Source organism: Onychostruthus taczanowskii, unplaced genomic scaffold, assembly GCF_017590055.1.
Source record: "Onychostruthus taczanowskii isolate IOZ18803 unplaced genomic scaffold, ASM1759005v1 scaffold15, whole genome shotgun sequence".
Classification (NCBI taxonomy): Eukaryota; Metazoa; Chordata; class Aves; order Passeriformes; family Passeridae; genus Onychostruthus; species Onychostruthus taczanowskii.
The window spans coordinates 8,136,549-8,160,027 of NW_024498685.1; the positions used below are offsets into that span (position 1 = coordinate 8,136,549).

Genomic DNA, 23,479 nt, shown 5'->3' on the forward strand with positions numbered 1-23,479 from the left:
AACTACATCTCAGTTATGCACAAAAGCTAGATCATTAGTGAGTTTTTTCTCCAGTTCATATGAAGTCCTAGTAAGTCTCTAAAATGAAAATATTTTGAAGAATAAATTATTTGCAGCAGAATCTCAACTCACATTAATCAAATGATTATTGAATCATCAAGATACTCACTCCCAGATTATTCAATAAACTTGGTTTCCTGTTTTTGCTGCCTCTGTTTTGTCTGTAATTCTTATGACTCCTCAACTATTTCCTAAATTGGCATTTATTTCCTATCTGTCAATTCTTCTGCATAAGAGGCTGCTTTCAATGCCAGTGTAAATGCAAAAGTCAGAAAACACAGATCAGCTTCCCTGGAAGACACATTCTTTCTGTAATAAAGATCAACTCAACCCTTCTATAATTACCAAGGCTAAATCACACTGCAATCTATTTGAGTAGGAGGGAGCAAAGCAAAGTGTTTTAAATACAAATTTCTCTGTGAAGCTGCCTCTCACACTACCAGTTGTTTGCCACACTAATTAAATGTAACAAGTGCATGTAACAGCAAAAATAATGCAAATGATCATTGACATAAAAAATACAAATGCCACAATAACATAAGAGATGCAGTAGAATCAAAAACTTAATTAAACATTTGCTTTCATTATTTTATTTAGTAGATTACCAAACAGAAATATCCTATCAATTCTCAGCAGAATTAAAAAATCTGTATATTAACTGAAGGGTTCTGTTTTCTACAGTCAAATAAATATCAATAAATTCTAAAAATAGAAACACAGAATGGTTTGGGTTGGAAGGGATCTCAAAGCTCATCTCACCCACCCATCCTGCCAGGGTCAGGGACACCTTCCACTATCCCAGGTTGTTCCAATCTCTGTCCAGCCTGGCCTTGGACACTTCCAGGGATGGGGCAGCCACAGCTTCTCTGGGAAACCTTTGCCAGGGCCTCACCACCCTCACAGGGAAGAATTTCTTCCTAATATCTAATCTAAGCCTGCTCTCTGTCAGTGTGAAGCCCTTGTAAATAGTCTCTCTCCATCCTTCTTGTAGGCTCCTTTCCTAAGCTGGACTAATTAGGAATCTCCTTGGATCGCTGTGTGGGGGAGCTCAAAGCTTAATTCAGCTGAGGACTGCAGGACAATTACCTGTGCAGCACCACAGAAGGCTGCCTCACATATGCACTTAAGATTTATCCTACATAAAGTACACACATGTACTTATTCAAATCACAGATTAGTCATGTGCAGGATCTGCTGTGTTCCCTTATGAACATTTGCCCAGAAAGGTGGCCAGACCCACAAGCAGCTTGGTGACATTAGTGCAGCCATTCTGAGATGCCCTGACTGCAGGCAGAGCCCAAGCCCTGTGAGCAGAGCACAGAGGGAAAACCTCTGAGGAAGAGACAGTACTTGCCACATGGGTCAGGGCTGGGTGAATCTATCCTGGACTGACACCAAAAATTAAAAGGACTGGATTGGATGAAAAGTAGGTACTCAGGAAGTACTCCCCAAGGCTACCTGTGGAGTTGAAAAGCTGGGATGTAAGAGTTGGGTGCTTCATCTTGTGAGTTAGCTTTAACACCTGCCATTCCTATGGTTTCACATCAGAATATAAACTGTGTTTGAATACATAACATGTGACTACGTACCTGCATTCTCTAGACTCGGATATTAACGGCAGAGAAGCACATATTCTGTTTTTGTTTGCCCATTCAACACCCTTGTCACAGCATTCTTCCACTGACAGATCTGCAGAAATGAGGAAAGAGAGAAAAACACAATATATTTAATAAAATCTTAGTAAGTAGTATTGCATCTGCCAGTTAAAAAAACCCCAAGCAAACACAAGCAAGTCAGTTTTTCCCTCCCTGACTTACACACACAGAACAGGGCACCCACACAAAAAGCAGCCATGGCCAAAGCAAGCACCTGTCAGCACCTTGCAATACAGCCCAGTGCTGGAGGTTTTCCCTTCTTGGTGAAGCCAACTGCATTTTCTCCTAACATTCCACACAAAGACACAGCTTAGGGACTGACACACAGGCAGAAACCAGTTCAGATAATCCTGCCAAATAAAAGGATTTTTGGGATTGCACTCCTTTATTAAAAGCAGCAGTAACAATAAGCAACCTTTTAAAATCCTGAAGAATACAGGATAAATCAAATACCTGATAGAAAAACAAATGAATCTCATTACAAGGAAGTTTGCAGAACTATTTTTTTCCTGAGGTTATTATCCAGTTAATCTGTTTTCAATTTTTTACTCAGAAGTATATCTGTGCAAATGCAAAAGTACTGTGGAGAGGAATAAAAAAGTATGTGGTATTCGGATCACTTAACATATGAAAGAAAAATTAATCCTGTTACCAACTTACACCAACACTGAAACTAAGGGGAACCACCCCAAAGACAATTATTTGTGTAGAGTATATTTTTGCAAGCTTCTAATTTAATAAAACTGAGTACTGTTAATGAACTGACAAGCACTACAGGTTTGCCTCGTGTTCCAAGAGCAAAAGTTCAGTGCACAGCAGGTGTATCAGAACTTGGAATAAAACAGGAGTCACACTTCTCTATTAATTGTCTTGTAGTCTGAACACTGAACAGCTCCTTGTGTAACAAATATGCAAACTATGTAAAAACCCTATCTGACAGCTTTCTAATGATTTCTCTCTGTTTCCTAAGTTGTTTCACTGATGGCCCTGACAGGTTTCACCCACAAGTGCTGAGGGAGGGGGATGATGACATTGCCAGGCTACACACGATGGACTTGGAGCTCATGGTGAATGAGAGGAGCTCCCAAAGGATGAAGGAGAACAAGTGTCTCCCTGACTTCAAGAAGAACAAGAGAGAAGATCTGGGAAACTACAAGCTGGTCAACCTCTTATGGAATCACAGAATCATTCAGGTTGGAAAAGACCTCTGAGATCATCAAGGAATTCACACTTGGGGAAGGCAAAAGCAGATGAAAACACATAGAGAAGGTAATTCCCTCAAGTAATTCAGAGGGCTTTTTTTGCAGGGAACAACCTATATTCTCAACTAGTGATTCTAATTCAAAGCAAAAATGAAAGAGTTAAGTGATATTTTAGGATGCATCAGTCATTTTGAGGTAGGTACTCTTAAGGCAGTTATCAATTCTACAGTGCAAAGCTCTGTAGTATTGCCCAGAATTCTGGCTTTCCCTGCTTAAGAAAGATTACATCAAAATGAAAAATGTGTAAAGAAAGATTAGAAGAATGATTAGGGGAATCAAAGTCCTGCTAAATGAGAAGAAACTGGGAGAAACAGACCATTCCAGACATAGATAAGTAAAACCTGTGAAACATGGTTCCTGTCAACAAAAATTGCAGTATTACAGTATTACTACAGTAAACAACAATCAAAATTATTGGATGAAGTAAAACAAACATGTTTTAGTAAGAAAATAATTATAACAGAATACAAACAGAATTGCATTTAAGTGTTGGTTTGTAACAGCACTCTGTATTCTATGACCCAGGTCATTCTTCTAGTCTTACCCAAAATATTGGTCAAAATTCTGTCATTACTAAGTCAAGGCAATATTTCTCTTGAATCCCTCAGTGTCCAGAATTCATGCCAGTGACTGAAAGCTAAGTGCAATTTATAATGCTTCGGATTAAACTAGTCTAGTAAATAAAACTCTGCCTGAAATCCATGCATTTGTGTCTAAGTTCTTCTTTGGGCTTAGGGACCCTCTCTGGAGCCTTGTGGCTGACAAACATCATATGCATCAAATTTCATACAAAGCATCACAAATAACCTTATTTTTAGTGCTGCTGTCTGCAATCAATCCTAAGTGTGCTGAAAAGTGATACACATTTAACTGAAATGCAGAGCTGGCTGCAGGTTTTTGCAGGGCTTTGTACAAATGAGTCTTTAGCCAAGTTCCTCCCCAGAAGGACAATCCCTGGCTCTGGACACCAGCTCTTCTCTCCAAGCCCTGGCAACACACCTCTACTCCAACCAAATAACCCAAGAATTCAAAGCAGGCCAAGCTAAGCAAGTTTGTCTGAAGGAGTGCATCCAGGCAAGAAGGATCATGGAGAATTTGTTGAAGGAGAACTGTGGTCCAGGCCCATTGTTTTGGTGACATCACAATTCATATCCTCTTAAGATCCTGCCAGACATCTCCTGAGAATAGAGGGAAGTGAAAAACAAGCAGTAAAAAAAGCACTCCACCCTCAAGGCCATTCTTCTAAAATGTAACAATTAAACAGTGAAAAATATTTTCTCTTGGCTTTGCAGTTTGGTTTAAAAACAGTAGTTCACGGGCAAATCCCTATTCTTTCAAAATCTCAAAGTGTGTGTCTCACATATTAGATGCCAACCTCTGATTGCACTGGAAGTGATTCCATTTGGGTGTTAAGAGCTGCTAATGAGTATTTAGAAACAGGACAGACTTACCAGCTCCCAGCTGCAGTTTTGTTCAGCTGATTCAGCTGTACACACACATTCATGTGCCAGTTGGAAATCCTTGTGCAAAAAGCTCATACTGAGGCTATTTGTGCCTTCTTGCACCCTCTTCAGGGGACCAAGAGCACAGAGGGGCTGTGGCCTACCTGCAGCCTCTCCTAACTATGAGTTGGTACTGCAGGGTGGGCAAAGAACTGGGCAGTGGGAAGCACAAGGTAGAAACTACTCTGATTATGACAACTCAAGGAATCTCATTGAAAATAATGGTTGCTTTTTTTTTTTCTTGACTGTAACCATGTCTCTTGCTTCAGCTGGTGAGCTCCTGGCACAACTCAGACCTGCAGTGCCAGCGATGATCAAAAAATCAGAAATCTCAGGCATCCTAAAGACAGTGCAGTTATGGGAAATGCTGGTGGCATCATCTGTGTTCAGATTAAATGTGTCTTTTTATTTGGATGGAGAAACCCTACAGGAAAGTTGTAACCTGCAAGAACACGGTGTCAGATCTGTTTTGTAAAACTGAGGAATGCTGATTCAGCTTTCTGATATCACAAGACAGAAAAATATGAGGATAAACCTGTTAATAGGGGAGCATCATTCATCAGATGCAGTAATTTTGCACACTTACTGATTGATTCAGAAAATCCCAGGTTCATTTTGGATAAAATCCAATGCAGCTTTATCACTCCTTTGTTCCTGTACAAAGGTATGTGCAGCAGGGCATCCAAATGAACTTGAGCTCAGTTAGTATGGTAACAGCAAGGATGCCTGTCCAAGTGGATACCTGGTGTATGTTGGACTGTGAGAGAGATTTCAGGAGTCTTGGGAAGGAGACAGCAGAAACACAGCTGGAACTAAGTTCTCTAATTTCACAAAAGATGTCATGAAGAAAATCTATCAGATAGGGAATGATTAAAGTCAAAAATATTCAAACATTATTTGTGCATGATGCATTCATATGCTGGTTCAGAACTCTGTTTTCACAGACATGATGTGTACAAGAAAATGTTGGTTTAAAATGTTTTTTTAAAAAGGAATTTTTAACAGGATTGCCATAACTTGTGGGAGTTCAAAGCAAGAAATGATGTTAATATCTGCATAACCTTAGACTTCTGTGATGCAATAATTGCTTATTCAGCTGCTGCAGTGAATATTTTTTGCAAAAGAAAGATAAGCTGAAGAATGCAAAAAATTATGATTCCTGGAATGAGAACCCCTGAATTGTTTCTTGTGCAAATGATAAGCAGGAGTAAAAAGAACTGGACAAATTTCATAGCAGTAGCATTCCAGCTACATCAAAAAGGGAGATTTTTTTTTTTAGGTAACAATCTACAACAGCTACTCTCCACTGTTGCTTCTATTGGAAAGGCCTACATACATTCCAGGATTGGATGGCTGTTCATTACTGATCTATGGAAGAGTTAGTGAAACCAAACCAAAGTGATACCTGAGCCTAGGTGGGCTCACCAAGCCAGTGCCAGCCAGGATTGCCTGTCCTTCAGGGCGGCCCATGATGTGACCCTCAAACTGCCTGATTTCCCAGCCCACATAACCAGCTGTGGTTGGGTGTAGATTTGGAAGTGAGTCCAGGTCAAAATCACACCTTCTTATTAAGATATTTATAATCCTTTAAGCACATGGATTGATTATGTTTGCAAAATGTGGTGCAGACCTTGCCTTTCACTCAATTTGCTCTGTAAGAGGCTCAGCACTGTGGAATGTGAGAAAACAAAACATGATCATGACTTCTCAGCATATGAGGATACAGCAACAGATAGACTCTGGGAGAGCTCAGCACTAATCCAACATATTTCAGTAACAGCCTGTCATGCAGAATTGTTGGAATTTGTGATTACATCAGGCACACACTGGTTTAGGTTTCCAGTAAGAAAACCACTTTCAACAGCCACTATGTACCTTTCTGATAAAACCTTTCTTGTCCTGTCCAGAAAACTCTCTCACTAGTGATGCTTATTCATCTAACTGCCAGCTGGAAAAAACTCCAAATCTACTTATAGAATTTGATCCTCAGAATGACAGACTGGCCAGTCATAATACTCAGTCACATTCTTTGTCTTCCAATCTCCCTTTACATCTGCATTCTCACAAAACTACAGCAACTGCATATCCCTTTAACCAAGGCTCCCCTTTGCTCAACATTCAGGACAAACAAAGTGTGCTTGGCCTGGTCTGCTACACCAAATTAATTCCTCCTGAACAGTGACACTGGGCTGTTATCAGGTGGACAAACTCAGCTGCTTCTGTAGCAGGGACAACAGCGCTGGCAGCTGGGACATGTGCTCTTGATTTTTTCCTTCTTCTTACTCTTCTTTTTTCCTTCTTACAACAAACTGTGGAAATGCTGTCTTTGGCAATGCAAACACACTCTGGCTGGCCTCAAGGTATTGAATAGACCTGGAGACATGTTTAGACAAGAAGTAAGCCAGCTGACTTCAAAAGTCCAACTGGTAATAAACTAACATGACAAATACAGCTTTGCTCATCTTCATATTGTGTGTAAACCAACCTTGGGATTGGGTACACAGAGCAGGGGAAAGGCTGAAGGAGACCTGAAACCATGAAAGGGAAAGATGTACAACAGAAAATCTGGCCTCATGATTCCCTGAAACGAATCATTTGAATTGGAAGTAAAGAAGCAAAGCAGGAGAGCATGGCCATTCTTCATCTGAGACAATGTGAGTATGAGGTGGATCTCTTCAGAATGAAGATGCCCCTCTTCCATTTAGTATGAAAAGAAAGAAGCAAAGTGAATAGAAGCTTTTATTTTTCTGCAGAAGAGCTCAAGACTGTTCATCAAATGCACCAAAGCACTGATGTGGTACAATGAACAGACACAGCTGACCTGTGGACAGTAAGATACCCTTGGTCATTCTGCTCAGTTGTTCTTACAGGCTCCCTTAAAGACTAAGACAGCATGAACTTCATAATAAAAGCATAAAACTTGGAGCCAGGACACCTTCTCTCCTAACACCCAGAGCAGCAGGGGCCAGGAGGAATTCTCCAGTGCATTTGTTGTAGGATGCAAGGCTGTGTTCCTCACCAGCTGTCCCTTTCCTGTCCTGCTCAGTCCCTCAAAGAGGATCTGTGGCTCTGGGCTTCTCTCCTCCAGGTGTGAGGGGTAATACTGGAGTTTTATGGGCTGATAGAAAATTCACATATAGCTAAAAAATACCACATCCTCTCTAAACATGTTTAAAGGGTTTGAGCCTTTACTTTCAGATGGATTCTCAGCTGAGGGTGATTATTTCAAGACAGCTGAAATCACTGAAGAAACCCAGTTAACACAGTAACTAAAGCAGCAGCACCCTAGAGGAAATGCCTGGTATGTTAGTGTGTTTTGTGGTTGGTTTAAAAACAGCCAACATTTTACTGGAAATTATTTGGGTCTGGAGAACACTCATTTATAGGGAATGTGACTCTGGTAGCACCAGCAATGGCACTAGGGAGATTTTTCAGATACAGCCAAACCTCATTTTATGAGATATCTGTGTGCTGTTTATAAAACAAGTTCTTAAAACCTTCCATGGCAATAGCTGGTGATGAGGACAGGCCTGACAGAGGCAAAGCTATGGTGCAACATCCAATATGTCCTTAGAGGGGAAAGGGGGAAAGCACATGCTTTACTGCAGAGTTTTTTATTATGCCTTGGGTCTGAAAAAAATCTTCCTAAAAGTAGGCAACTGGCTACTAAAAATTAGAAAAGACAACTCCATCTATTGCAGGAAAATCAGGCATCTTTTATTTATATATATATATCTGTATCACAAAATGTCAGAAAAGATAATGATATAAAAGGCCTCAGGAGTTTATCTTGTCTTATTCCCTACTTCCAGGGAGACCTGATAAAATTCAGTCACTTGTGGGCAGAGCCCTTTGTAGTTGTTTAAAATCAGTAGCAAGTGAGGCTGATTCCCAAACTTGTCTAGGCAATGTCCTCATGTGCTCCAAGATCTCATACATTCAGCAACAACAGAAATTTTTTGATAATATATTACGTCACAGTTCACTCCAAAAGCACATTTCAATTCATTCTTTTGTTGCTACCTCTTAAACGCCCAACATTTTGGGTTGCTGAAGACTGCTTCTCCCTGAGGATGCATTTTCTGGGAACAAATTGATACCTATTTTTTCATCTTTCTGGATAGCTTATTTTTTGGGCTTCCATGAAGAGGCTGAAGATCAAGATACATTAAGACTAAAAGAATAAAGACTGTTCTGAAAATTTCTAGAAGATGTGAAAGTACTGAGAGAAACTTGCAGTCCACTGAATCAGCATTGTGTAAACAGCTTGGAAGGTGTAGTTTCTGTCCCAGACTGTACCTACTCACAAGAACATGAAAAAAGATGGTGCATTCACAGCTCTGATGGACACAGGAGGACTGAAGAACCCAGACTCACCAAGATGACATGGAAGGACATACAAAAAAAGACTCATAATTGGAAGAACTGCAACTGCTCTGCCTTACAAATGCATGCTAAACTTTGCCCTTCACTTTTCCCCCGTGAGAAAATCATGCAAATAATGAAATAACCTCACAGGAAAAGTGCCAAATAGGGCAGTCTCATTTAAGAGCAAATTTTAATCTTCTCTGATTCCTTATGTCAAATAATGGAAAACTGTGCGATGAGAAATTTTTATTTAGGGTATTAAAATTAACATATTGCTAGTCCTGTTCATTTGTGTAAAGTCCATGACCCCAAACATACTGCAGTAAAATGAGAGTCTTTAGGTAGACCTTAAAGAGCTTTGGATTGAGTCCAAGTATATGCATATATCCAAAATAAAGCTATTTAAATAAGGACATGAGAATGTGACAGAGCAGCACATCTCCAAATATTGAACATATATGCTCAAGCATTTCTATTGCCATAAAATTATTTCTATTTCTATTGCTATTCCTGTAAAATGATTACAGGAAAAACATTTTCACACTGGGATTTCTGTATTTTCATCTGACTAGAAAATTAATAATAATAACTATGCTTTTATATACTACTAAAGTAAAATGTATCTACTCTGTAGGCAGCATGTTTATTGCTGAATATAAAAATGATGGACAATGATGAAAGATTCTGATATTCTAGTATTGCCATATTTAAAGAATAGTCAGGAAACACTAAGCAGATGGGATAAAATTTATAGCACAATGGGTCAAGGTTCATGTATGGAAGGAACCACAGACTTCACAGAGCAGGAAGAAAATACAGATCCTTTTTTTGAATATATATAGCAATGCTTTAGGGAAGGTTTCATTTTAGAGAAAACATTACCAGAACTCTTACATGAGACTTTCCTCATTTTGCAATTATCTATACTGAGCCACAAATCAGTATCTATCTTTCCCAGATTCTCTTACTAAGCATTTATATTAAAAGTACTCAGAACCTGAAATTTAGTCAGTGACAAGAGCAAAGCTGGAAGGTGGCAGTATTTCCTATAGATGTACTGCAAGTAGCATTCACAAAATACATCCTTCCAAAGCTTCATAAATCCTTGAAAACACCCTAAAAAGCTGGAATATACCATACAAAGTGTTTCTACATTTGTACACTTCAGTACTGATAAAAAAGATCTTTTCTGGTACTGCTTTCTTTACTACTAAGATTAAAGCGTCAATCCAGATTTTGAGTAGACTGGAAAAAAACCAATTTACTGGGGAACATACTGCACCCTTGTGCAGCATCGCTCATTTGTGGTGCTACCATAACCCACAAAACAGTGTACTTCCTATACCTGTGCAGTCAGTACCCAAAACTACATCAGCTTTCATTGAATGAAAATGTAACAGCAATTTGATTAACTGAAAAGAGTGTGAATGAAAATCCCTGAGAATCTTGAAGTTTATTTTCTTCTTAAGATAGAGCAGCACATACTTCAAATCCAAAAGGCAATTTCTCAAAACTTTTAAGTCTGAAGTAGTTTATAAGAGGTACAAATCAGAGACAAAGTACTGCTAAGTCCTAAGTGGGAAATAGAAATGTTGCTTGCTTTAAAATGTGAACAGAAGAAACTCAATGAACTTCCTTAGCCAAAGATCTGTTGGTATATCGAGGAGAGCACAAGCAGGGGAGATGCTAAGACATGCTGCATCCTGTTGATCAGAGAAGACTTTCAACACAATTTGTGCTGGACTGTCCTCAGTCTCACCAGAGGACAAGTAACCTTGCCCAGTGTGATAAACATGCAGGTGAGTGTCACAATTTCCCCTCACTGTACACTGTCACTGTAAATCACCCAGTGGATCATCTCAGTACGTCCTTGTCTACTCCTTCCCCACGTACTTGACATTATTCTGAGCATTTCTAAGCTAATTTTTATTCACAAAATATTATGGCCAGTAATTCTAGCCCTTTTTCTGGAACTCTTCACTGATCTATACTGATTTTTTCTCTCCTTTTTAGGCTTTTTGCTCGTTGTGGCTTCTTCCTTCCTATGTTTTCTCTCTTGCTCCTGGCAACTCCTTCATGGATTTCTTTGCAGAAAATTTTTCTGTTCTTTCTTACCCTGCAATCTTCTCAACCTTCTGCTTCCACTTCTACATCTTATCTTGGAGCAATGCTATCCAACCTCCCAGCTTAATTGTGTAATGACTTAACTATTAAAATCTCACTCCTGACCTACCTCCTTCCATCAAATCTACACAAAAACACGAGTGCCTAACATTTCCAGTGCTCACAAAACTTCTGCCTATTTTGGCTACAATTACCTGCTTAGTTTGTTATTTCTTTACTTCAGTAATTTTCTTTGCTTCCTGCAACAGTCAACCATCACTTTCTGTTACATTTTCACAAAAGCCTTTGTTCATTTATCTCTTTCCTACTAACCCACTCTGTGTTACCATTGAAATTCTTGCCTATGCTCTGATGATGTTTTATTTGGATTTCAGCTCTCTCTTTCATGACCTTCTCTGTTTCATCCCCTTTTATTCTCTACAGACATTTTACAAATCAAGTAAACCCAGATTTTCTGCTTACTGAATTCATTTTACCACCTACTTCTCTAGAAGTATCCATCACTCAAAAAACCAAACTCAAAATCTTTCATGGTCCCAGTTAACTATTTCAGTCAAGTCCCAGAGGGCTAAAGCCCATCTTTCATTTCAGAAAATAGGAATAGAAGTATTGTAGAACAAGTTGGTCTTAACACAACTATTTATTGAAAACACATGTAAATTTGATATGAAACTTGCAGAATGGTCTAAAGTAGGACGACAAATAACTTTTGAAAGTGCATTGACCTACTCTCAGATAATGCCTGAAACCTAACAGAACAATATAAATGTACTGCAGTAACTTGATAAGCTGGTTTATGGGGGCTTCTCTTGGGTTTCACTAACACGTCTGCTTTCAATTACACAGATGAAAAACAAAGAGCTTTAACATCTTGCTCTTCTCTTGATTGCAATAAAATACCACTTCTGAAAATGGCCTCTTAAAACTCAACTAAAAACTCAACCAAAAACTAATTGAGAGGTAGCACTCATGTTTTAGAACTGGTAGTATGTGATTTTTTTTGGGGCAGACTTTATGGTAACACACAAGTAAGCACAGATTTAGCCTTTTATATGTCCTACCTCCACCCATATACTTCTTACAAATGTACTGTTATAAAAGCACATGTAAAAATCATAATCTTAAAATAAAACTCATTCCACAAAGTCAGTGGAACATTTTTTTTTATTACAACAGTAAGCTTCCCCTGAATAGACAAGCTTCCAGATGTTTAGTGAGTTAAAACTGTGCCTGTAGTACCAAGATGTGCCAAAGAGAGAGCTACAGGATGAAGTATTTATACACTGACTGGCCATGGTGGTGGAATTCTTCATTTTATGGTAGTTGATAGGTGTTAAATAATGCAGTGTTTACTGTAAAACAAAGTTGCATCATGAAATGTTTTAAGGTTTTAAGATTGTTACTCTTGCAAAGAATGATGTCCATATCAATGTGCACTGGGCAGTTCCACTGAAGGCAGTCCCTTCAGTTTCTTCAGAATGAAGATTTTAAGAGCTACTGATGATTTGGTGATTCATTAGTAAGGAAAAGCAGTTAAGAAAACTGATGGTAACAAATTCAGAAGAAAACTGTATTTCATAAATACGCTATCCTAGTAGTTTGGCAATTGTATCACTATAGCACATAGGAGCTCCTCTCTGCTCCAAGGCCCCTCATTCCAGACCAGCAGGGAAGAACAGGCTCAGTCCCAAAGACTTCAACAACATGACTTCACCATGTAATTACTTCATTTACCTCCAAAACACAGATTATTATTCAATATTGATTAATTATTTCACCCTAGTGAAGTCTACTCTTTAAATGCTGATCTCCTAAGCAAGAATCCTCACCTGCTTTCAGACATTTAAATCTAATTTTATCCAGTGTACTGTTAAGCTTTAAGAAATAAAAATTCTCAATCAAATTAGAGTATGGATTCTAATTTGGAAATCAAACCCTGATATATATTTTACTGCTAATTTTTGTGTTAAAAAACTTTTAAAAAACTGAAGCTATAGAGCTAACGCCTTCCCAGTTTTCTAAAGTTATCCAGTAACTAAGGTTAAATGTACAGAGGTTACAAACTGAAATCATTCATGTTCTACAATAATGTTGAATGCTTAAAATTACTGTGCATGTTCACTGTGACACATCAAAGCCACAGTTTTGCTGATGTGCTCTGTTGTCTAAGGCAAAGTAGGAGCTATTTTGATTCTGGAGGTGAATGCTGGTCTTCTGACCATCTTATTCTGCCCCTCTTTAAAATGAGCACTACAATCTCTATCAAAGCAGGTATTTTGACAGATATCTGTGACAAGTGCTCTGCTGTATGAAAATCCAAGACTCAAGACACTGTGATAGTAACAAATTATTTACTTCACTGGCTTTTGTCTGCCTAGGCCAGTGACCATGTGTTTCCAAGTACTTGCCTGGAGTGTAACGAAACCTCAAAGGACCCCTTGGGGTTACTCTAATGGAAAAGTCACTTACCTGTTAGCTGTGATAAATTCATTATCACCAGAGGACAAATACTTTCTTTGTCACCTCCTACAAATTAAGATTTGCATGAGATTTCTACAATGAATTAATAAGTTCACATCCTCTCTTCAGACAGTACTAAGAGATCAGGAAAAAGCGTGCAGTGCGGAAAAGGAGACATGGCTCGGATCCAGATCCCTGCTTTCAAAAGCAACCACATCACACGGTACCATTCGCACACGCTCCACGTTTTGTCTCCAAAAAGCCTGCATCCTTTGCTTCGCTATTCCTCCCTCTGCTCTGGGATTCCTGAACTGCTGGCGCAGTTTCCCATGCTTTTGGGGTGCAGCTGTGTCCGGCAGACCGGAGCCGACGCCTGTGCTGGGTTCGGACCCATCACCTGGCGCGGTGCCACCGCTGGGGACGAGGGGCACCGCGACACGTCGCGATTCCTGCCATATCCACCGAGCTGCGCTGGATGCCGGGCGCGGGTGTCCGTGGGGCGCAGCCAGTCCCCCTGTCCCCGGGCACAGCCCGTCCCGTCCGGCAGAGCTCCTCGCACCGAGCCCGCCGGGGGACAGCGGCGGGGGCAGCACACCACGCCTTTCTGCTCACCTGGACGTGGCAGCGGCGCTTTAAAGCCTGCCCGGAACGTGCAGGGACACGGGGAAGAAGGGGGCCCCAAGGGCGGCCCCGCGGCCCCATCCCCATCCCCATGCCATGCCCCGGGAGCCCCGCAGCCCGTGCCCGGCAGCCCGCATCCCGCAGCGGGGCAGAGCCCGGCGGCTCGGCGGGCTGGAGCCGCTCGGCACTTACCTTGTCCCCGGAGCGAAGGCAGCAGCGCCAGGAGCAGGAGCAGGAGCAGGAGCAGGGGCAGCCGCAGCGGCCGGGCCCCGCCGAGGGTGTCCATCGGCGGGGAGCGCTCGCTGCCAGCGGGGCTCGGCTCTCCTGAGGCGTCCGGCGGGCTCTCCCTTCTCGCTCGCTGCTGCTGCTGCTGCTGTCCCAGCCGCCCGAGACCGGTTGCAAAAGAGCTCGCAGGAACCCCCCACTCGGTGGGCTTTACAAAGATTTAATTCAGTGCCTGCCCGCTTAATTATACAGCCTGCAAGTGCTCGGCAGAACAGAGCCGTCAGCGCAGCTCGGAGGCACGAAGCCGGGTGCCTCTGATACCCCGCCGCCCCCACACGCTCTGAAAGTGACTCCTGGAGCTCGGGAAACTGCGGATCCTCAGCCTGAACCTCGGGCCGGCGTGACTGATTCTGTGAAAGAGAAGTGCAGCGACTTCTCTCGTTTCCAAGTAGGGGGAAAGGCACAAACAAAGGCAAGGCAAAGCAAAATAAAACAAAAGAAACCACCTAGCAGAGGTTTAACCTCTAAAGGGGAGATATTCAACTCCCCCTTCTAGGTATTTCCGTGGATTTTACCCCAAGACAGCTTTTGTCAATCAGATATGATTTTTAAAAGGAGAGAGATTCCAGAATCTTTCAATGAAATTCAGTGGGGAAAATAAAAATCCCTTCTTCCCTCCCCCTACTCTCAAGAAGTCAGGATGAGAATTTCAACCCAAATGAGGCAGCTCTGCTTTCTCTCCCCTCCCTTCTTTTTCATCTTTTTTTTCTTTCTTTCTTTCTTTTCTTTTTTTTTTTTTTTTTTTTTTTTTTTTTTTTTTTTTTTTTTTTTTTTTAACCTCCTTATCTTATTTAAACAGGAACACAAACACTGATAGTGGTCAAAGGACCCAGTTGGCAATGCTGTTGCCGAGATCTTTCAGATAATGAGAGGGATAATATTTGCAGGCAAATGGAGATGGAAACACACAGAGAGCTCAGCACCCCTGTATACTTTGCCCTCGATTTTACACAAACAAAGAGCTGGAAGTCATTGTGTATTTGCTTGCAGGTTGTGCCACGTGGACTCTGATTGGGCTATTCCTCTTGTAACTACTCAATAATGCAACTTTTGAGTATCTCTCCACAAAATGTCCAAATGGAAAAAGTGTTTAAGGCAGTAAGAGTTGAATGTGTGTTTTCCTCTGCACCAAGTTATTTGTGCTTTTCTAACACAAGAAAATAAATACCACCATAAGGCCAAGAGTCCAACTATCTGAATAGCCTGTCTTCAGCCACAGTTGTAAAGTAGTGGAACAGCATGAATAAGAAAAACACACATTATAATTGTCACAATTACTCTCCCAGCCTTCAGTTCCTTTGAGTTTGGAGCATTTCCTCAGTGAAATATGGTCTATATGTACTTACTAGCCCTCAGTGAATTTCTGTTCCAGGTATTTATCATGTCTCCCCATGAGTTCTTGTAAAACTTTATCATCCAAAATACCCTTTGGCAACTGGTTTCATGCACTTACCAGTGACTGTGTGAAGGGCCATTTCCTTTTTGTTCCTTTTGAACCTGGTTCCAATGCCCTTCTGGTGCTGCCTCCCACATACGTTGCAGAGTTATCCAAGAACGGACCTCCATCCACACTCAAAATGTCCACATTGTCTTCATTTAACTGCTGGTTTGTTTTTGTTTGGTTTGTTTATTGGGGTTTTTTTTTTTTGGTTGTTGCTTCTTTGTTTGTTTGTTTTGATTTGGTTTTTTGGGGTTTTGTGTGAGGGTGTTTTTTTTAGGGAGGGAGTGTTTGTTGGTTTTGGGTGGGTTTTTTTTTGTTGTTTAGTTTGGTTTTTTGGGTTGGTGGTTTTGGTTTGGTTTTTTTGTGGTTTTTGTTGTTGCTGTTTTTGCTGGGGTTTTTTGGTTGGTTTTCTCCTCTCTATTTTATTGGGAAGGGGCAGCTGGAAAAGGAGAAGAATGGATGGCTGATTTTATTTGGGGGGGGTGGTGGGGGTGGTGGGTGGATTTTAATTGGGGCATTTTCTACATAAGCATGTCTATTTCTCTCTCTTCTTTAAATGCCCTAACTCAGTTTAAAAGGATTTTACATCAGTTACAGCAGGACCTTGCCAGTGTTTCATTCCAGCCTCCAAGCTACCATTTTTCATATATCAGACATCTAACAAAGAGACACCTAACAAAGATTACACTTTGTCTAAAATTCGTGCCAGTTTACTGAACCAGAGGAATCCCCTCTTGTAGTAACTCTGGGTTCAGTTCAATATTGCCTTTTTTTCACTCTACATTAAAACCTCCCCTAATTGATTAAAGGTGGATAGAAAGAACTTCACCCAGCATGCCTAAAACAGTGTAAAGTCATACATAATAGCCTGTCCACACATGGAGTTACCCTGATTAACACCATGTGTGGACATTTTTACTCCAGAGTAAGAATTCCTTGTTCCCATCTAGTTCACCACCACAAACGATACCAGAAATGAGGCAAATTTAAATAAAAGTTTAAGATGTACTTCTAGAAAACATCATGGCTGTGGTCATCTGCAGATCTGACAATAGGTTTTAACCGGGTTTGGAGTGGGGCTTTTTTGCTTAATACACATTTCTACTATAAATTGGCACTCTCACCTACAGTCAGATTGAGAGGCCTCGAGTACATGTGATTCCAATTACTGACCCCGAGCTCTGTAATGAGCTGAGCCATGCACTGCAGGATCAATCCAGAGGTCCTGGGAGTCCATGGAAAGCAAGGGCTTATGAGAGGGAACATTTTGCATAACCACATTTTTTTTTTCTTATATCTGTTTGTAAAAGCTGTGTAATCTTTTGTGTAGCTCTAAAACAAACAAATTCTTTAATGAGGATTTTGTTTCTACTTCAGAAGAATAAAAATCATTTGCAGAAGCTCAGATTAACGAGTAATGACAGCGTAACAAATCGCTGCACAAGTCATTTCCAAGGGTCCTGTTGAGAGTAGATACATGCAAGTAGATCGACAAAGAATTTAGAATTATTTTATCAAATCCAGCCATCTATGGCAGCAGGTTCACAGCTCCCATTTGTCTACTTAGGAATTCTTGAGATGGCCTGATTAAGTCTCTATAAGGGCATCAACCTCTGTCTAATGAACAAAGCTGACACGAAGTCCCAGCTGTTGTGCCTTCCAGCTCATCTCTTTTACTGCAGCTCCCAAAGCCTGATTTTTTTACCACTCCACCTATCTGTCCCAAAAGTTGAGTAAAAGAGAGGGAAATAAAATTGCACTATCCTTCCTGTTTTCAGGAAGAATGTTGCAAGGAAGTTGATAGAACTCACCTAGAAATTAAATCTAACTGTAGATTTGTAACTGCAAAGGGAAAATCCTTGGGGCCTATGGCAAAAAATAAAGTTACATATTGTCTCTTGTTATGTGCTGCATTAAAGATGCATAAAAAAGGCCTCTTTTCCTACTTAATAGGAAGAATACATCACTGACTGGTACAGACACACAAGGATTAAGAGGATTCATGTGGATCTTACCATCTCCCACTGTAAATACAAGATCTCAAACTCTGCAATAGGTAAATCCATGGCTGTTGGAGAACAAATGACCACTCAGCTCCAAACACTAGTATGAGCATGATACAACTGACATTCAGCTTCTTTCCAGGCTGGAGCAGGAAAAGAAAAAGAAACTCAGCACAGTTTTCGGAGATGGATGTACAGTAATCCTTGGCTATTTTTTGAAACAGCTAATGTATTATAAATAACAATTGCTTGCTTATTTTGAGTCAAAATCAATGTAGTTTAGTTTTTAATAGCTCTCTGGGCTTGTATTCATGTTGAAGTTGTCACTTTGTGCATCACCACTGATCACCAAATCCCCTTGGTGTATCACTTGGAGACACTTTATAGGCACTTTCCATATCCTTGTCAGGGGTTAATTTGGAATAAATAAGGATGCAGGCATATCCCCATCCTCAAATCCCAAACTACAAAAAATCCATACCAAATGGCTCCCAGCCTAGATAAACAAAAGGAAATGGGAGAGCTGTGAGCCTCATCTGTTGCTTACAGGTTCAAAACTGCCCTGCCAAGAAGGCCCACCCAGACACCACCATCAGGCTTGTTACAGCATCTTGTAGCTAAAGGCAGAGCTGGAATTCCTTCTAGAATAATTATTATTTCATTCATAACAATCCTAAATTTAGACTGCTTTTTTTTGTAAGTTGTATTACATAGAAATAGAAATACATAAATAAGTCATATATTTATATGTGTATATGTATAATTACATGGATGCCAGTAGTCCAAGCTACTATGCCATTTGCATATGCAAGAAATACAGATGCTTGTATCCAAACAAGGGAATCTACCTGGGCTCGTTTCAAATGCCTAAAGACTGTCAGAAGAGGCTTGGCTTATCTTCAAGAGCTTTCCTTGTCTCTTTTCACACTTTGCATGGATCAGTTAAATATTCCAGGCTGGAACTCATAACCCTGAGTACTTTTCAACAACATTGCTTCTAAGCATGTTGAGGTTTTGTCCATTTTGGAGTTTGTATCCATTTTTTACATGTTGCCTACATTTTCTTTTCTCTCCTGTCTGATTTAGGGAAGTAGATATAGCTCTCTTGGACACTCAGGACACACACTGGTTGTCCATTAATATGTTTGGGGACTGCTTCTAAGACAAGAGGGGAGTTTATCTGGGCATGAAGGAATGCTTTGATGATCCATGTCATTTCCCTTGTGGCATTATTTGTAGAATTCAGGAATAACTCAATCTGACATTCATGGGGCATTTCCTGCCTCTCCTAGAGATGCATCCTCCCAGCCTCTCAGATCTCACTTCCCATAAATTTCCTTTCCCCTTCTAAACTTTCTCATGTCCCCACACACTGAACTAGCTGGATGTGTGGATCTGCAAGGTGTTTTCCATGACCTGAGCCCTAGGAATGCTGGGATCCTTTGGATAAGTTGGAGAACAGTGTGAGTCATGCACACACAGGTTGGAGGGGACAACAGCATCTGCTTTAGACTCTGCTTGGAGCCTCCACAAATCCAACAACAGCAGGGATCAGCCACTATTTTAGCTGCAGTCTAAATAAAATCTCATTGTAAAAAGTGGGGAAAATCCATCAGTAAAGTAAATGGCTATTCTGGTAAAGGCCATTTCCCCTGCTGATAACCCTGGGAAATCTGAACTCCATCCCTTGCCAAACAAAATTAACATCCAAGTATATGACCCAGTGATCTCTGGGCACCAGAAAATATACAAATGAATATAAGACATTTCAGTCTTGAATAAATAAAATCAGTTGTACCTACTAGCTTCAAACCAGGAGAAGTTTTCTGTGTTTCCTCATGGTCACTGAAGACCTGCATCATTCAGTGCTGTTTCTTCATTGTTTTATGAATTTCCTGTATTATTACAAGTATTTTTGCATAATAATAAAAAAGAACCTATCCTACCCATCTGCAAACAATTCCAGCTTGCCAGAAAACCTTTATCTTACCAGTAAAAACTGTGATTTAAAACAGTATAATGTAAGCAGGCAGTCAGTGGAAAGAGTATGAACACTGATAAAACTGCAACAAATTCATGTGTACTCATTTCCTCCTTCTCCCCCAGTTTCACAAACAGCCTGTTTCTTTTCCTCAGTCTCAATTTCCTTATCAGAGGTTCTCAAACTTTATTTACTCTTGTGCCATATCTTTTAGACTTCACAGCCTTGGGCTGAGTATCTTTGTCCTAGGAACCCAAGATCAGTCTTGATGGTCTGATTCTACAAACACATGTTAATAATACTATTTACAGGGACTGTGGCTTGCATTTACAAAATGCTGACACAATTCTGAGCAGTGGCTAGGAGAGGGTATCTTAATAAACATGAATTTAAAAGTAATTGTAGTGTAGCAGACTGTTTAAATAAAAATATTATAAACTTACCATATTATCTGGCACAATTCCACAGAAACTGGTTGATACCTGGTGTGTGTGAAATCTGTACACACGGAGTTTTAATTGGAAGGGTGAATGGATCAGAAGATCAATGTACAGCTGCAAAATATAAATATTGAATGAGCTTCATGTTCCATGCTGAGTGTGCCCTGTGGTTCTCAGGACAGCCAGATTCATTTTAGGCACTCCAGCATTAGCCACAGCCCATGTGGATCAGGAGGCTGGCCCAGAGTCTTTGCAGAGCTATAGTATACTCCAAGCTTTGGATAACATTGAGCTTTTCTGAATGTCAGGGACTACTCTGTCATTCCTTTCTTAGCTCCTGGCCAAGCTCTGGAAGCAGAGTAAGCAACAAAGTTTAGGTTCTGGCTAAAAGAACTTGAAACAACTAACCTTTTCTTTTCCAGACTACCCTTTCCTCACACTCTTATTTATTTTGACTTTGATCTCACAACTGTTCTTTCATATAGTCCTAGAGTTTGGGATTGGGTCATGGAGACATTCCTGCAAGAGGGAAGAACAGCCCCCAAGTGAACGTATGAAAATAGGACGTGGCATACAGACTGACAGCAGCAACTTACACCAAAAGGAGGTAGAAAAAACATCCAGGTTGCTCACAAAAATCACCCCCCACACCCTGAAAGTCAGTCCTAAATATTTAGGAATTAATTATACAGGAGAAATATGGCCTGCATAACAGCAAGCTTCAGCAGACTTTAACAGATATTCTGTTTCTAGCTCATTCTCTCTGGCTTCTGAGAGATCTTTTGACCAAATATTGGACCTCTTGGTGCCTCATGTTGTCTATAGGTATAACCTGATTTGTAAAATGTTTTGAGTTTCATAAAATTAAACAAGGCACATAAGAATTAGTTGTTAGAAACTAGCAGCTTTAAGCCATTAGCTTCCCAAGATTGTGGCATGAAGTATTTTAGGCCAATTTTAATTTAACTTCTATTTGCCCTGTTTCAAAGCAGCATCCTATATTACAGTAACATTAGTGTTTAGAATAGCTCTCATATTTTCTCCAAACTCAGAAATGTACAGACAGGCACATTTCCAGCTGAAAAGCAGATATAGATATTTGCTGGATACTTATTTGTACTCTACTTCTGAAATATTCCACAAACACACAGGCTGTCATTATGGAGATCTAACTTGTGCTTGTCAGTAGTAGCTGCATTGCAAGTCAGAAATCAGGGTTCTTTCAAATAGGTGTACTTGGGGGCTATATAAAGGGTGTCTTACCTCTCCTGCAGCAAATAGGTAGCATGAAAAACACTTGCAGAATCATTTACATGAATCCAGAAAAAGAAATGCCTTTATTCATCTCCATTTATTCGATATACTGTATTTAATAGCTCTGCTAAAGACAAGTGAAATCTTGGCTCTATGGAAAACATTGGCAAAATTCCCACTGACTTCAGTGAGGCCAGTACTGTTAACTCTTCCCTACAAGGAAAATCCAGATTGCCTAGGAAGCTGGCCTGCCTCTGCTAAGACCTCAGACCAGACTGCTTACAAGTTGAACTGACTTTGCACAATTACGAAAGATGTTATTCTTGAGAATTTGCCAAATCCTCAAGACAAAACTAGCACAATAAATTATTCCCAAACTTTTACACTGGAGTAAAACATAACTTCTCATTTTATAAATGAAAGTACCTGTGTAGACTTCCATATTCCAGTGGTTTCACTGATAGTTTTACAGAAATTAAAAAATTTATTATTTTCAAAAAGAAACTCATGCTTATTAAATGAACACTGATGAAACATTCTGCCTCCAAGTTTGACATCTCATTACAAATCCACTAAAATATATAAAATTTGTTGAAATATAAATATATTGTTTTATATCTTCTGAAACCACCAGAATTAAGGATGATTTATAGTCTGTGAGGAAAGGCTAAGTGAATTGGGATTGTTCAGCCTGGAAAAGAGAAGGCTCTGGGGTGACATAATTGCCTCTTCCAGTATCTGAAGGAAGCCTAGAAGAAAGATGGAGAGAGACTATTTACAAGGGCTTGGAGTGACAGGACAAAGGGGAATGGTTTCAAACAGACAGAGAGTAGGTCTGGATTGGATATTAGGAAGAAATTCTCTGCTGTGAGGGTGGTCAGGCCTGGCACAGCTTACCCAGAAAAGCTGTGGCTGCTCCATCTCTGAAAGTGTTCAAGACCAAGTTGGACAGGGCTTGGAGCAACCTGGGATAGTGGAAGGTGTCCCTGCCCATGGCAGGGGGTGAAATGGGATGGGCTGTAAGTGTCCTTCCAACACAGACATTCTATAATTTTAATATATGTCTATTCCAGACCATTTACTACACCAAACCATTCAGTTTCCTCGTTCCCATCAAAATACAAAGATGACTTTGTGAATAGGAAAAAACCACAAGGAACTTAATTTAATGTGGAACAGAAAATTCAGCAACATTGTGATAGTGCAACAAAACCCCTAAAAATCCAGCTGTGTAGAGTTCTCTCTATAAGTTCTGTTCAAGGATGGTCCATATTTAGAGTCCTCTGCTAAACACACAGAATGTAGATCCATGTTAGTGGTCATTAACTCTCTGTGTTCCCTTGCAAAGTCTTCGTAGCTGCTTTTCTTTTGGACTCTGGAAAGCTTCACAGTAGATGTTCAAGTACTGTTCTGATCATAGCTGGAAGAAATTGGTCTGTTTGCTCTGAAGCAGCAAAGCTAAGAATAGCTTTAACTTTGCAAAGAACTGCCACTGAAGAAACTGGTAATATTTCTGTTGGAGTGCTGTAAGACTTGTTCTCATGGGATGGTATGTAGCCTGATTTCAATACAGCCAAACACTTCATCATTATTTAACAGGCTTATTAACTTCACTGGGATTACTCACACACCTTAATTTATATTTGCCCTTAAATTCTTTATTGAACTGGGTTATATAAAGTGCCCTAAAAAAAAAAGTCCACTCATGTTTTTCATTTTCCAAACTGTATGCTAAGAACTGTAGTTTTTCACTATGACTTCTGAAGCCAGCATTTGCCAGACTCCATCAAGGGTCAAAGGAATCTTTTTCACACACATGTTGTTCATGCCTCCTTCTGTATTTTCTGACAGCTCACAGAATCTGACGTCCCTTTCACTTCACTGCCTGTCACAGTGAGCTGTTTCCTTTCTTAGTAAAGCCAGACTTACTAGAAATTTCTGTAAATTCTCTTCTGGTTTGCTGTTCTGTTTCTAGTAAAAAAAAAAAAAAATCATGCTGGAGTTTTCATTGCCAGATTTCTGT

At 40.2% G+C, this 23,479-nt stretch overlaps 1 protein-coding gene across 2 annotated transcripts in view; it reads right to left on the bottom strand.

Moving 5' to 3' along the window:
* The window catches only part of FBLN1 (fibulin 1), a 75,194-nt gene extending 60,531 nt beyond the window's left edge, over positions 1–14,663 (bottom strand). For both annotated transcript variants that reach the window (XM_041398862.1, XM_041398863.1), the window contains exons 1-2: positions 14,245–14,663; positions 1,650–1,749 (exon numbers count right to left, since the gene is read on the bottom strand). In XM_041398862.1, coding sequence (XP_041254796.1) covers positions 1,650–1,749; positions 14,245–14,338 — 194 coding nt within the window. In that variant the 5' untranslated portion in view covers positions 14,339–14,663. The remainder of the gene's footprint in view (positions 1–1,649; positions 1,750–14,244) is intronic.
* Between the last annotated feature and the right edge of the window lie 8,816 nt (positions 14,664–23,479).